Source organism: Lissotriton vulgaris, chromosome 10 (assembly GCF_964263255.1).
Source record: "Lissotriton vulgaris chromosome 10, aLisVul1.2, whole genome shotgun sequence".
Taxonomy (NCBI): Eukaryota; Metazoa; Chordata; class Amphibia; order Caudata; family Salamandridae; genus Lissotriton; species Lissotriton vulgaris.
The window spans coordinates 8,581,869-8,597,370 of NC_141698.1; the positions used below are offsets into that span (position 1 = coordinate 8,581,869).

At 49.7% G+C, this 15,502-nt stretch overlaps 1 protein-coding gene across 1 annotated transcript in view; it reads left to right on the plus strand.

The window, feature by feature from the left end:
- Positions 1–443: 443 nt before the first annotated feature.
- Positions 444–15,502, plus strand: part of PHF8 (PHD finger protein 8) — a 102,479-nt gene continuing 87,420 nt past the window's right edge. Inside the window, exon 1 of the mRNA XM_086940171.1 lies at positions 444–686. Within this exon, the coding sequence (XP_086796297.1) occupies positions 589–686 (98 nt within the window). The 5' untranslated portion in view covers positions 444–588. The remainder of the gene's footprint in view (positions 687–15,502) is intronic.

The following is a 15,502-nucleotide window of genomic DNA, read 5'->3' on the forward strand; positions in this document are numbered from 1 at the left end:
CCTGTGCATGTCCATCACCAAGCCTGGCCAACCAGCAGAAGGGCTGCATAGTTAATCAAGCCAGCAGCCAGTCTATATTGCTCATTGCATGTTCTGTTTTGTGGTTTCTTGCTTTGCAGTCACCCAGTTTAGCAGTTGAGTGTGGGTGAACTATCACCGATCCAGTACCTGTCCTCGATCAGAATTTACTAATGTACATCACTGACTGACTGCAGAAACCTTGCCTCCTTGATATGTTGCCTGTTAACTCACCCCACCCACATCTTGTAGTCGGATTACTCCATGCATGTTAGCTCGCCCAGGGACCAGTCACCAGTTGGCTGTGGAATTAACCCGGAGCCGGAGGCCTCGGTGGGACGAGGATCACAGCTGACCAGCCTTGGTCGGGTTGCAGTTAATTGTCATCCGCTGCTGCCACAAGTACCCGGCTCAGCCAGAGGAGAGCCGCGCTGTGCCCCTCGCCCACTGCCTGGTGGATGACAGACCCCGGGGGCTGTGATCTGGAGACCCCTCTCTGCACCCATGCCCAGCCCCCGTCTCTTGCATGAGGCTCGCTCTGAGTAGACCGGTCTCCCCCCCGCCCCCAGCATGGCATCGGTGCCCGTCTACTGCCTCTGCCGCCTGCCCTACGATGTCACCCGCTTCATGATCGAGTGCGACGCCTGCCAGGACTGGTTTCATGGCAGGTGAGTGGCTGAGCCTTCCTTCGAGCCCTCTGGTGTTCCAGCCTCTTTATATTGTCAGAATTAAAAAATGTCCTCTCTATCTTACTGGTTAACAGTATTGCTAAAGTTTTCTTTCCTTTTCCTTGGTACTTACTTTCGTCACCAGTGTGAATTTTTTTTGTTGCATTTTTTTTAACCTTACCTCTTAAATCACGTTTCTAGGATTCCCTGTAAGTTCCGCCTGATTTTCGTGGCCCCTTTCAGTTGTTCTTTCCATGAGGTGGCTGTGTCCAGGCCAGAGAGCCTTAGAAGGATGAAGCTTGTATCATGGGAAGCGCTGTAACAGCTGACACAAGATGGGCTTACTTGGTAGAAACTCAACACCCCTGAAGTTTATATGTAAACTCCATGCTGCTCAGCAGGAACCAGTCAGGCAATGGAATGAGAGAGATCACATCTGGACGTTCTACCCCATGTATGGTTCATCATCTTGCTTCCCTCAGTCAGTGGACCGTGGAAGGGGTAGGTGTGCTCGTGCCTTCTCTCCTTACCACCCCCATGATCCGCGTCGCCTGACATGCCCTGCTGAACTGCAGCTCGCTCTGACCACTCCTGCCCGAGGGTCCTGGGTGATCTCCTCTGGTGATTGAGGCTACAGCGGCACCTGAGTGAGGGCCTGGTGGGTGCGCCTGGTGTGGCTACGCGCTGTTAGAATGAAAAACAACAAGGGTATGGAGGGATGAATCATTCATTTATTTCCGTCTAAGGCACCATCAATTACCCTGACGATCGCAATCGTTTATATTGCTGCACATACTAATGGTTCAATTAGATACACACACCATTGGGCAGGTCTCCGGCACATCAAATGATCTAACATAAATCCATCACAAGAACACACATGATTATACATATATACATTTCAGAAAACAACATACAAATGTACATATACACAATATCTACAATACCCTAACATTTACACATACTCGTGTGCACTCATAAATCTGAGTGTTGCATCAAGAGATAGTCCTCTTCGCACATGAGGTATCTCACCTCTCTATCATTTAATTGTGTGCGCATATAACATTTCAACCATGCTCAAACTAATTGGACTCCTCAATTATAGCTGTCGACGCGGTCGCGTTTCACTCGTCATGACAATGGTTTAAAATATCTACAATAATAATGGAAGCTTCCAATTACATATATGCACGTTATTTACACATATCTTTATCTATCCCATATTCGCCCACACAGTACTCCGTGGTGGTGATGGAAACACCCAAAACGCAGAACCACCTGCACCAAATCAAATAAAATGAAAAGTGAAGAAGGGGGTGTAGGTAATTGTATGTGTGTGGTTCTCGTGCATTAATAGGCGCTTGAGTATTTAGCCGGTTCCAAGGAGAATCCATTTTTGACTCCTGTCGGCCCATGTTGTACTTATAGGCTTCTAGATTGAACATGGAACCTGGTTATGTGGAGGGCGTACCCCCTCAGTAGTGGATTGGTGTCGACCCGAGAGCTGAGATAAGATTCCAGGTATTTAGATTTTGACCTGGTGTGTGTGATTAGATACTCCTGGGGAGCGCTGATGTAGTGACCTATTTAATGACACACACATTTGAATGTGCCCAGAGGAATTGTTTGATTTTGTGCACCCCCTTCCTAACTTTTCATTTTATTTGATTTGGTGCAGGTGGTTCTGCGTTTTGGGTGTTTCCATCACCACCACGGAGTACTGTGAGGATGAATATGGGTTAGTTAGAGATATATATAAAGAATGTGCATATATGTAATTGGAAGCGTCCATTATTCTTGTAGATATTTTGTACCCTTGTCCTGAGGATGCCGGAAGAAATTGACGAGTGAAACGCGACCGCATCGACCGCTAGAATTGAGTCCAATCAGTTTGAGCATGGTTTAAATGTTATATGCGCACATAATTAAATGTGCGTAGAGCTCTTGGTGTAACACCCAGATTTATGAGTGCACACGAGTACGTGTAATTGTTAGGGTATTGTAGTTATTGTGTATATGTACATTTGTATGTTGGTTTGTGAAATGCATATATGTATTATCATTTGTGTTCTTGTGATTGATTTATTTTTTATATCATTTAATGTGCCGGAGACCTGCCCAATGGTGTGTGTATCGCATTGAACCATTAGTATGTGTAGCAATATAATCTATTGAGATCGCCAGGGTAATTGATGGGGCCTTAGACGGAAATAAATGAATGATTCATTCTTGAGATGGTCGGTGCCCATGTATAGGAGGGTGATTTGGGCATACCCCTTTTGTTGTCCATTATGCGCTGTTAGGTCACACGTTGAGCGGGACGATGACCCCAGGACAAGAGAATAGAGGTGAACAGCCAGATTGGCCTCATGCTGGTATTGACTCTAGATGTGGACTGGAAATATAAATGTAGCTTTGGTGCCCAGCTCAAGTTAAAACGGTAGATGACCTACAGGTACATTGAGGAGCTGTTCTTTAGGGTCTGCCAACCTGACCGATGGTCTCCGCTGCAGATCCCTGGGTTACGCCACTGGGGCGCTGAGCAGGTAAGTGGGTATTCTGATAGCTATCAGAAGGCATTAAATATAATAATTGTGCTTAGGGAAGCCTTCATTGTTACCATAGGTTGGGGGAGCTGGCAAATTATGTTGTTTGGCATACAGTTAATAGAACAGCTGAATTAATTATAAAAGGCAGTAAATTTCGCCAGCCCAATCATTGGTCTATTTCTACTCCGCTTACTAGTGGCGTTCTCTTCTCCGGCTCTTACTACTGGCCCCAATCTCTTGTCAGTGAGGGGTCAAGACAGGTGTGTGGAATTTAATAAAATATCTCCTTGTCCATGGGGCAGGTTGCTTCAAAAATCGACTTGTCCTGTAACAAAATCCACTATGTCTGTTAATTAGCTGTCACACTGTACCGGGGCTGGGACAGTCCAGGCCCACTGAACAAAGGAGACAGTGGAGCCAGCATAGGTGGGGTTCCCCCTTGAAGTTTTGGTGGGAAAGTCTGTGGCAGTGATGTCAAGTAGGAGTGGAGCTAGGGCCCTCAAAGAAGCTGAGCACATAGTCCACTTGAAGGCGCCATATTGGATTGTCTGATAATACTCTGCAGGAGGGTTGGAGGTGTGACGTGACATCCTAGAATTTGCCTGGCGTGCCTGGCATCTAGAACCTTTCACCCACACTTTTACACTTTTGCACGAGAAAGAGATGGGGTCCTGGACCCTGGTCTTGGAAAGCAGCTACACCACTGACAGCTGGAAGGGCAAGCTCCCTGATGAACTAAGCCCTCTGTCTGCAGATGACCACAGGGCCAGTGGAGACCACTTTGAATAAGACCTGGACTTGTGTACCTCAGCAAGAGGCGAGGAACACCAGGCAAGCAAAGGAGGAAAGCTGGCGCAGGGACCCAGTGAAACCAGCTCCATGTAGAAGAGGCCTTCTGAAAATGTTCTAGGTGGTTGGTATTTTGGGGGTCATGACCCATTAGGGGTCAGATTTGATTTTAGAAGGTCATTGTGGTCGTGGGGGTGTAGCGGGCCGGCAAATCAGGCAAGGAGGCTGGATGTAGTGGGCTATAGTGGGGTTTTATTTGAGTTACAAGAGTCAAAGGAAGAGCCAGTACAGAGTATTCCAGATGGGTCGGGTAATTCTTCCTGGTCGGCTAGCCTCCACTCGGGTTGGTCCACGGCTGGGCTCTGTCTCCGTTGCTGGGGAGGTACCTCGCAGGGCAAAAAGAGAAACAAGGGACCGTTAGTCCGAACAGGGACTCAGTACGTATGCTCCTGCACCGACACCGGGAAGTGAGGGGGACAGAGAGGAACGAGTCGTGAGGGAGGGAGGTACGGGGAAGAGGGACAAAACGGAAGGGTAAAGAACTAGAATATAGCAAGGATGTCAGGGTGAGCATGACGGGAAGAAGGGCTTCTTATGGTGAGGGTGCTTTACGTTATTCACAGTGCGTCTACTACGTGATAAGTGCCTAAGAGGGAGAGAACTATACAGAATATGTACACTGAGCACCTAGCGTGCACACGGGGAGGTTTATGCTACTCACGCGGTCCGCCGTAGCTCTCCAGTGAGCCATGGCCGCTCTTCAGCCACCTCCTTAAGGACTCCACCAGTCCTCCGACCACTTGTCTTCTTCTGGTTGTTCCTCTTCTCCGTCTCCAACGCCAGTCTGAGTATCCTGCCACAATGCTCCGACGATGTCGCTTCCGCTTTTCACTTGTTCTGTCGCTGCCTCAGGGGTGGGACTTCCGGGGTTGAGGCGAAGTGCTTCCGGTTGTTGCTGGTCGCTGATTGGCTCCTGGAATAGAGAGAGGGGCGGGGAACTGTGGGTCATGGTTATCGCTCCGGCAATGTTACGGACCCGAGGAGTTTGGAGGAAAGTGCTTGTGCGTGACACCCCTGATAGCGGTAAGGGTTCAGGGGGGTACAGTCCTGGTGGGGGTGACAACGGGGCCAGATCACATCCCCTTCCCCTAGCTGTCCTTCTTGTACGGGTTGGGGAGGTGGGGTAACGGGATAAGAAGTCTGCATTGCCTTGTTCGGATCCTTTTCGGTGACGAGTATGGAAATGAAAGGGCTGGAGAGACAGGAACCAGCGGAGGACCCGGTCGTTATGTCCTTTGTTCCGGGCCATCCATTCCAAGGGGGCATGGTCGGTATAAATGGTAAAGTCTCGACCCTCCAGATAGTACCTAAGGCTTTCGATGGCCCACTTGATTGCAAGGGCTTCTTTCTCGACTACAGCATAGTTTAGTTCTCTGGGGAACAGTTTCCGGCTGAGATATAGAATAGGTTTCTCATTTCCTTGTTCGTCCAATTGTGACAGGACTGCCCCTAAACCCTGATCAGAGGCATCCGTTTGGAGTATGAAAGGCCGGGAATAATCAGGGCTTACTAGGACAGGGCTAGAGGTTAGGGCTCCCTTCAGGTCAGTGAATGCCTGCCATAAAAGGGGAGTGGGGTGCTTCAGGGCGAGCTCTGTGTGTGTAGCTTTCTTTAGAAGATCTGTAAGAGGGGCAGCTCTCTGAGAAAAGTTGGGAACAAATCTTCTATAATAGCCCAGGAGTCCGAGAAAAGCTCGGAGATCTTTTTTCGTCCGGGGGAAGGGAAGGGTGTCAATAGCATTGGTTTTGGATTTCTGGGGTCTGATCAGACCTTCGCCCAAAAGGAAACCGAGGTACTAGACGGTTTGTGCAGCCAGGGTGGTTTTGGCTGGATTTATGGAAAACCCAAATGAGCCTAGGGAAGAGCAAACATCATGCAAATGTACCAGGTGTTGTTGCCAGCTGTCGCTGTAGATGACTGTCGTCTAGATAGGTGCCTGCATATGGCTCGTGGGGACGTAGTACTTGATTCATGGCACGCTGGAAGGTAGCGGGGGCACCGCGTAGCCTAAAGGGCATGACAATGAACTGAAATAACCCCTCAGGGGTAGAAAAGGCGGTCTTCTTCTTGTCTTGGTCCCGGAGGGGAATCTGCCAGTACCCCTTGCAGAGGTCAAGGGTGGAAATCTATTTGGCCTTCCCTATTCTTTCGACCATTTCGTCAACCCTTGGTAAGGGATATGTGTCGAATCGAGATACCTTGTTTACCTCTCGGAAGTCTATACAAAACCTGACAGACCCATCAGGTTTTGGCACCAGGACTATAGGGGAGTTCCATTCACTGACCGAAGGCTCTATGATCCCCATTTTTAACATGTCCTCGGTCTCCCTTTTTATGACTGCTCTTCGAGCCTCAGGGACTCGCTAGGGTCGCAACCGAACCACTTTCCCTGGTTCTGTTTCAATTGCGTGTTCGATGACGGTGGTTCGTCCCGGATAGGACGAGAAGACCTTCATCACGGGGGACAGGGCTACTTGGAGTGCCCGGATTTGTACCTGGGTCAAAGCAGGATCTAGGCAGGGGTCAAAGGGAAAGGAAGATGGGGGCCTGATCCCCGTGAACACAGGGCGGAGTCCTTCCCATTTTTAGGTCTCGCCCTGCGATTGCAGGCCAAAGGCTTGCTGTCGCAGAGCGAGACTATTGCAATCATTCTGGCTTTCAAGGACTGAAAGGGAGAAGACAAGAGACTGGCACGCGCACGCAGCAGCCTGCCGGAATGGGATCAGGTCGCGCGCGTCAACACACGCTCCGTTTCCGGCAGGCTCTTCACACACACACACAATGCATACAAACGCGCACAACCAGACAGGCACACACAGACACATGTACACAGACACACGCACACACACACGGTCACACACACGCGCACACACACACACGCAGACATATGCAGACACATGCACGCACACATACAGAGACACCCCCCCCCGCCGTCGCACACATTCACACACATGCACACACACACACAAGCTCACCAAGCCCCCCCCTACAATTAAGGGCCACTTACCGCCACTCCGGACATCTGCAGCCTCTGCGGGGCTCTTCCTCTGGCCAGGCACTCCGTGGGCTTCACAAAACAAAAGTCCCGTCCCCACGATAGGTTTCGTTTTCGTCAGTGCGCGTGCACGCGCACGTCTTGTTTTTTATCCTGATGAGAGCTAATTTATAGCAGTGGCCACGGACAGACCATGCAGTTCGGTTACCTGGAAGCAGCAACTCATTTGCCAGCTTTTCACGTCTCTCAGATTTCGTTTCATTAAGCCTAGCTCTTTAGAAAAACATTTGCTGTTCCATCCTTTTGCTTTTGCCGCTTTTCTTTTTATGACGTTCAAACCCCCGAGGGTGATAATCATAGCTAGTGTAGGTCTCAAGGTTTCTAACCGTTTTTAGAGATCAGAATTGTAGTATTTGGGAGCGCATGCAGATCACGGAGGTTTCTCACGCTCCTCGTAGATTGCGTTGCAGCTTTAGCAATCGCTGCTAAATGTAGTTAATCAGCCAGAGAGGAGTGAATACATTCTCTCGGCATAGCTGATCCCTAAATAAATCCATGATACATAGCAACGCGAACCAAAGACACAGAAGGTGGCCAAACGTCCTACACCTATCTACTGTCTTTCCAGAGTTCATTTCACTGAACGATCGATATGCAACTAGCGATCCGCACCTGCACGCAGCTGCCATCTCGACTGGGCCCTTTCAGACGCCAGGCTTCCTGTTTTCTTTGTACCTAGAATGTAGACAAATGATGCTGGTCCCGTAGAGACCTACCATTTGTTCTGCCACTTAGGGTCGAAAAGTCCACTGTTCTAGGGAGGGGCGAGTAAAGAGAATACACCGGAAGTCTTGGAGACACCACAATCCATGCTCTTACAGGCTTATTAGGATTCAGCCTGCAACATATGTTCTGTTCTTTTGCAACTTTTCACGTGCACAGCGTTTACCCGTGCTCTGTGCCATCCACGTATAGCGCACTACAACAGAGATTTTAAAGGGTTATTGTATATAAACACATGAAATTACAATCCATAATTTTCACTGAGTGTTTTGATGCATTCATTTGCTCATGTTTGTACTTGGGTTGCCAATGTCAAGATACTTATATAATCATTTCTCTGGATGACAGATCGCATCATGAGTCTAAAAATTTGAGAAATATTCTCTATAAATGAGTACTTGGGTACCGCTGTTAAACATTTACCATGGAGCCTTAAGGGTCATCAGTCCAGATGTTAAGGTAGTTTAGACTTCTCGTACGACATAAGTATTGTCAGGTTAAGGGGAAGCAGGGGAAAATGGAGTTTGTTTGTAAGTTAGTTTTGGCAGTGGCGTGCCCGTCACCGCAGTGCTGTTGCATTTACATGGTGTGTATGTTGTTTTTGCTTGGTCGGGACGCCACGCTTTCCGATTTAATTTACAGTGTTTCTTGCATACTGGAAAAATGAGCTGCATGTTTTCAGGCAGCGCTTATTTTCTTGGTGTATATTGTTTGTGCGTTGCTGTGCTTATGTCAGCTATGTTCTGGCCTGCTCCATTAAATTACCTGCATGACAGAGCCTGGCTGGCGCCTCAGACTTGTTTGTGTGGTGTGTCCGCTTTCAGGCCGGTCATGAAGCTTGGCTCGTCCCTGCCATGCCTCCGGGAGGCCTTGGTTAGGAACATGTCTCAACAGCCCTTCGTTTCACACACTTGGTCAGGTGGTTGCTGGCCACGCTGTTCGACCTCCGCATCAGGCAAACACATTCAAGTCTGCTCCAATGACAGTACCTACACATCTATTAACCATTACACTGTTACAATTGTGCCAATTATGACAGTTCGAGGCCCCCAAAGCTATAAGAATGGCCTGGGCGGTAGTATTCGTTTTTAATGTATAATACATTAATAAACAACTGTTGTTCTGCTTATCTCTAAATTACACAAGCAGTACCAGCATGTTGCAGCTGTCAAATGTGCTGGTATTGACATTTAAGTGCTGGTGCCGATCACTGGAAAACAGCGTCTCAAATTAAGCACTGGTCTCACCACAGCTAGTGGTAGTGTGTGCCAGCAGACACCATGTGTACTAGAACTGAGCTGGTGTTTAACAACTTTATGCGATCTGGTAGTTGGACCCTCGGCTTGCTTCAGTGGAATCAACTAGAATAGCCAACCTGAAAATAATGAATTATAAAAACTCCCTTCCTTAATATTTTGTCGTTCATGACATGAAACAAGTGTAATCTTATTTGTGGCTAAGCCTGGGCGGCACACCCTGCCTTACCACCAAACCCGGTCACCTGCCCCACAGGCCTGGCAAATAACTGCTTTATTTGCCCATACCTGCCCTGTGCTCTGTATTTGGTTAATTGATTGCACCTCTAGGAGGGCTGTGTTATACCCAGTATGCAGCTGGGTTACGCCTGGTATGCAGCTGAGAAAGATACAGCTGATGAGGACACGCTTGACTAAAGGGACATTAGGTGAGGCCTATGAATAAACGCCTATGAGTTGTGGTTTCTGGTTTGTTTAAGAGATACTCCAAGAGAAAAGTTTATTTATGTATTAGCGAAATTTATTTCACATAATACATATAATTTCAGGGAAAAAAATCACAAATTAAATACACCTTTAGATTTCTGAAACGAGCATGCAAAGCAAACTTCATAATTTGAACAATTGCCCTCAGAAGTCACAGGAGTTACCACCGGCTGTGCATTTATATGCTCTTGCAAATTTTTACAATTGTATAACCATGAAAATAGTTCAATGAACATTATTTGATATCCGCCTTTTTCTAGGCATTTAGACAACTAAGTGGGTTCAAGTACCTACTGCTGAGATTTCTTTAAATCCTGCATTTCACAGCCATTTAACTTAAGCTGTATATAGTGAGTTAAAACCCTGATGCAGGTCTGAAGGGTGGGTCACAGTGAGGCAATGGTAGAGACTTGAACTACCATAAAATTATTGAGGAAAGTTGTCTTGTTTTTCAAGTCTGTATGATAGCAGGCTAGATCTGCATAAATGGTGGGACGAGCATGTGACTGCTATAAGAACAATCATTTGCAATGCAATAGGTCTCGCATGTGCAAGAGTTTGAGCTATTGACATTTTAAATGTCAATGTCTTTTGCAAGTGGTGTGTAAACATACACTGTGTACTTATATAGTCCTTGCATACGAGAAGCAAGGCTGGCAGTAAAAGAGGAAAAGAGGTGCAGTTATGACTATGTACAAAGTGCGTGTTTACACAACGCTTGTAGGTTTTTAAAACACATAAAAGGCATTGTCATTTATAATGCCAATAGCTCAACCTCTTGCAAATGCGAGACCTATTGCATTGCAAATGCTTGTTTAAGAGGTTTATGTGATATATCTGGGACGTGCCTCTTGCGGGGTCGAGTTCAATCTCATAAGTAACCGGGGTCACCCGTCGCCGGATGGCATAGGGCCCATGCCACTGGCCCAAGGGTTTTTGGTCGGATGAGGGCATCATCAGGAGGACTAGGTCCCCGACGGCGAAAACCCTGGCTTTGGTGCCCTTATCATATTGTTGTTTCTGTGTGTCTTGTGACCTCTCCATGTTTTGTTTAACTATTTCTCGTATCTCTGCTAGATGGGTCTTTAGGTTGTTTACATACTCGGGTAAAGGGCGTGTGCGGTCAGGTTCAGCTTCCCAGGCTTCCTGAGCCATATTCAGCAGGCTACGTGGGGGTCTCCCATACAGTAACTCATAGGGGGAGTAGCCTGTACTGCTCTGAGGTTTACACCGTATGGCAAAAAGGGCCAGCGGTAGGATTTCCTCCCACCGTTTGGCCTCCAGCCCTAACAGTTTTTTCAGGGTCTGTTTTAAGGTGGCGTTGTAGCGCGCGACCAGTCCGTCCGTTTGCGGATGGTATGCCGACGTCCTGATTTGTTTATCCCTAGCCTAGAGCAGACCTGTTTCAGCAGTGAAGAGACGACTGGGGTGCCCTGGTCAGTGAGGATCTCACAGGGAAACCCTACTCGGAAAAATAGTGTGATGAGAGCTTTGGCTATGTTCTGAGCTGTGGGTTGGCGTAACGGAATGGCTTCAGGGAAGCGGGTGGCATAGTCCACAATGACAAGTGTGTATCGACATCCGCTTCGGGAGGGTAATGGGGGCCCTATTATGTCCATTCCGACCCTACTGAATGGGATGTCGATGAGGGGAAGAGGTTGTAGCGGCACCCTATGGGGTCGGTATCGGCTATGTTTTTGCCAAACAGCACTTTAATGGCAGTAGGTTTTTTAAAACATTTTTTTAATTTTTTTTAATTTTTGAAACCTTTATTGTGCATCAGAAGAATACAGTTACGGGCCCACAACCACACGGGCCGGCCTCGAAAACAATCGATAGCACAAAAAGTAAGGATAGAGCAGCCCAGCAGTCCCAAACAACGAAATGCAAAAAGTGTCAAGGACGTGGCATATGGAAAAAGGGACCGCCGGGTACAGGAGGAATTAGGTTAATTTTAAATTTTGTAGATAAGAAGGACCAGACGCGGTCAATCCACCGAAAGTACATGGCAGGCAACGAACCAGCGAGTGGGCAACAGAACGAGGGAGAGTAGTTAAAAAAGCAGCGGAAAATAATACGCATCAGGATAATAGCACAATCAAACAGTACATGCTGGCCATCGCCCGCCCCACGGACTCAGTACTCCCAAATCCACGATAATAACAGCATAAGCAGCAGAGAGAATACGCCGCGCTACCCCTAAACACCCGCCTGACCCAAAGAAAAAGGGGAAAAGTAAGAGAAACCAAGAAAAGAAGGAAATTAAAGGCCCATAGAAACTGAAACTAAACAAAATCCCCCACCCTGCACGCATGCGGAGCTACGGCCTACCCTCCCCCCCCCTAGCAGTGTGCCTGTCGGCCTTAAATCGAACCCGAAATTTAGAACAGAAAAGGGAAAAGGAAAGAAATAACGTAATACACAGAAGACCGGAGGAGGGCCACAGTTACAGCCAAAACTACCAGCACATATCACTCCGGCCGCCCGTTCCCAGACCCCGCCACCGATACAATACCCATACTCCATATCCCCGGCAGTCCATCAGCATCCCAGCAGTACATGCGAAAACAGTCCGAACATAAGAGAAGACACCCTCAACCTTGCCCCCTGTGATGCGAAGCAGCGACATAGTCCAGCCTCATGGTAGACCTCTTGGAAGAGGCGAGCGAGCAAAGTGGCCACATCCGAGTGGGGAGTGTCCATCAAAGTCCATCCGACACACAGCCATGTAGATAACAGTGGTACCGGAAGAGGCAAAGTCCATCAGTGAACCTCCAAAATCGGCGAGCCCAGTCAATAGGAACCACTCCAGGATAGGGGAGCAAGTCATGCCAGTAACCCCGCGAGGAGTCGCCAAACGTGGCGCCCGGACATTTTTCTCCAGCCACATCGCAGCTCCAGAAACTGCAAGCCTCCCCGAGGATGTAACAGCCGGTACCTCAGCAGTAGTAGGGTCTCGCACCCCCAGTGTGTCAATAGCAACCGGGGAGGAGGAACAGAAGGCAGAAGCAAGGTGTGGCACAGTGTCCTGCTCCCAGAGGCGTCCGTGGTCAGGCAAGGGTGTTGTAGATAAAATCCCATCCAGCCGGTCCCCCAATTCACGGGCAGCAGTACAGAAAGCCACTCTCAGAATACGTAGGGCTCCCAAAATGTCACCAATCAGCACCGGTGTATCTGGGAGAGAGGACACAGCATTCCTCTGCACACAAGGCAAACAGATGCAACACCGTCCCGGAAGTCGGCCGCCATCACCCTCCACAGTCAGCTGGTCACCACTCCGACATATACCATGGCACAGCCCGACCGGGGGCACAAGGGAAGCACACTCCATGGCCACACAGTGTCGATGTAGCGTGGGCAGACGTCCGCGTCGTCAAGTGCAGCCCAGGGGCCGCCGTCGCAGGAGAGAAATGCAAGCTGTAAGATGGCGCCCAGCACTACTCGCCAAGAAACAAAGTATCAGGCAAGTCGTCCCCGGGCTGAGGACACAATACAATGTTTCCCCCGCAGCGGCGGTGCCCAGAGCCTGCGAAGCGATGAATCAAGATGCAGGGTACAAGACACGCCTGCCACGCGTATTCGGCCGATTCCGATCCGCCTGTAATGGCCGCTGTTGTTGTACGCAGTGCCGGCCAGCCAGAGAACAAAGACCCGGCACAGCCGCGCAGCGCCAGGAGGAGGCGGGGGCGTCTTGGCACTCTCGCTGCCGGGATCGAGCAGGGAAGCACATCGGTAGATCCGGGTTCGCCTCCCGTTTCCGCTACCGCCACTCGTTTACAGGATAGACAACAGGATAGGGCGGAAAACTGGAGAGAAGCGAGAGGGTCGGCGGAGCCGAGGAATCAGGCGGCCATCATGGTTGCGAGCCAGGCTCCTCCCCCACGGCAGTAGGTTTTGATGCGCTGGTAGACTCCGGGCCAATAGAATTTTTCTAGGACCGTTTGGCTGGTCTTTTCATCCCCAAAATGACCCCCTAACAGGTGACTGTGGGCCAAAAAGAGGACCTTGTCCTGGAAGGGACCAGGAATCAGTAATTGTGGGTTTTGTAGCGGGCCTCCCTTTCTGTATAATAACCCCCTTTCTTGAAGAAATATGCACCTACTTGTGTGGGCTCCTCGTTGTCTAGGGCCCTTCCCCATGCTTCTTGTAGGAGCGGGTCCTCCTGTTGAGCTGCTCGGAACTCTTGGTCGGTTTGCCAGGGATGTTCATCCACATTCACGGGATAGGCAAAGGTATGTATATTTTTCTCCTGTCTTTTCTGGCTCTTGGTTTTGTGGGGTTTAGGTTCTTTAGGGGTTGAGGACAGACCCTGAGGGTAGGGGGCCTCTTTCCACCACTGGGCCAGGGAGTCCGTAGTGTCCTGGAGAAGAGTAGGGAGTCAGGGATAATCACTTCCCAGGATAGCTTGTTCAGGCAATGCCGGTACAAGACCGACCGTGAGGTTGGTTCCCGGATCACCGGGGTGTTGCACCCAAACCTGAGTGGTGGGGTAGCGTTTTAGTATCCCCATGGATGCACTGGATGGCCACCACTCCTGTTGGAGAACTCTGGGGAAGAGCCAAGTCTTGAGGACGGAGGACGCTTTGCCGACACCCAGTATCAGCGAGGGCCAGGACTTCCTGTCCGTCAATGGACACGGGACAATGAAACGGAGGGGGAGTAGCCCCCGGCGTGTGGCAGACGTAGTTTCTGACCAGTCCGATTTCCATTGGCACCTCCTTCTGGGGGCACTTGCGGGATATTTGTCCAAAATTCCCACAATGGTAGCACTGGGGTCCGGGATTGGGGGGACGGTACAGGATTGGAGACGGCAAGAGAGGAGCAGGTTCGGGTCTCCGGGAGAGCAAAGGCCGGGGATGACGGTTGGGGTTATGAGGTCTGTGTGCGGCTTCCTCCTTACCGCGTTGCAGGTCCTGAGCACGGCCATAAGCGCAGGCTATTTCCACGGCCGTCTCCAGGTTGAGTCTGGTATGTTGACGTACCCACCTCTGGGTGGCGGGATGTAGGGAGTTCAGAAATTGTTCGAGATAGATTTTCTCTAAGATGTCCTCTTTCGTGGAGGTCTCCGGTCTAAGCCACTGGTTGGCGAGATCTTTGATTCGAAAGGATAGAGCCAGAGGGTTTTCTTGGGGCCCTTCCTTGGCCTGTCTTAGTTTCATCCTGTGTGTGTCATCGTCCACCCCCAGACGCTCTAGGATACATTTTTTCATGTCGGCATAAGGGTTGTTGCCTTGGATGTTGGCCTGTTGGTAAGCGGCCTGCAAGTCCCCAGTAAGAAGGGGACCCAGGTATTGGCCCCATCGCTCTACAGGCCAGTTCGCGGCTTGAGCCAACCTCTCAAAATTAGTAAAGAAGTAGTCAGGGTTCTTCCCCCAGGACGTACTTCTGCAAAACAACGGATGGGAGAGAGGCTATGGGTCGAGGTTGTCCTAGGACGTCGGTCAGTTTGCCCATTGCTTGTTCATGCACGGTTCCTTGGCCCTTAAACCTCCTGCAGTTGGCCTCTGTCATCCTCTGCTGTTTTCAGGAATTGTTCCATTAGCTTCCCCAGTTGCTCCTGGGAGTCGGCCATTCTCTTCATGACGGCCTCCATGCTTCCAGCGGATCCCACTTCTGATACCAGATGTGGTCGTGGGGGTGTAGCGGGCCGGAAAATCAGGCAAGGAGGCCGGATATAGTGGGGTTTTATTTGAGTTACAAGAGTCAAAGGAAGAGCCAGTACAGAGTATTCCAGATGGGTCGGGTAATTCTTCCTGGTCGGCTAGCCTCCACTCGGGTTGGTCCACGGCTGGGCTCTGTCTCCGTTGCTGGGGAGGTACCTCGGAGGGCAACAAGAGAAACAAGGGACCGTTAGTCCGAACAGGGACTCAGTACGTATGCTGCCACCGACACCGGGAA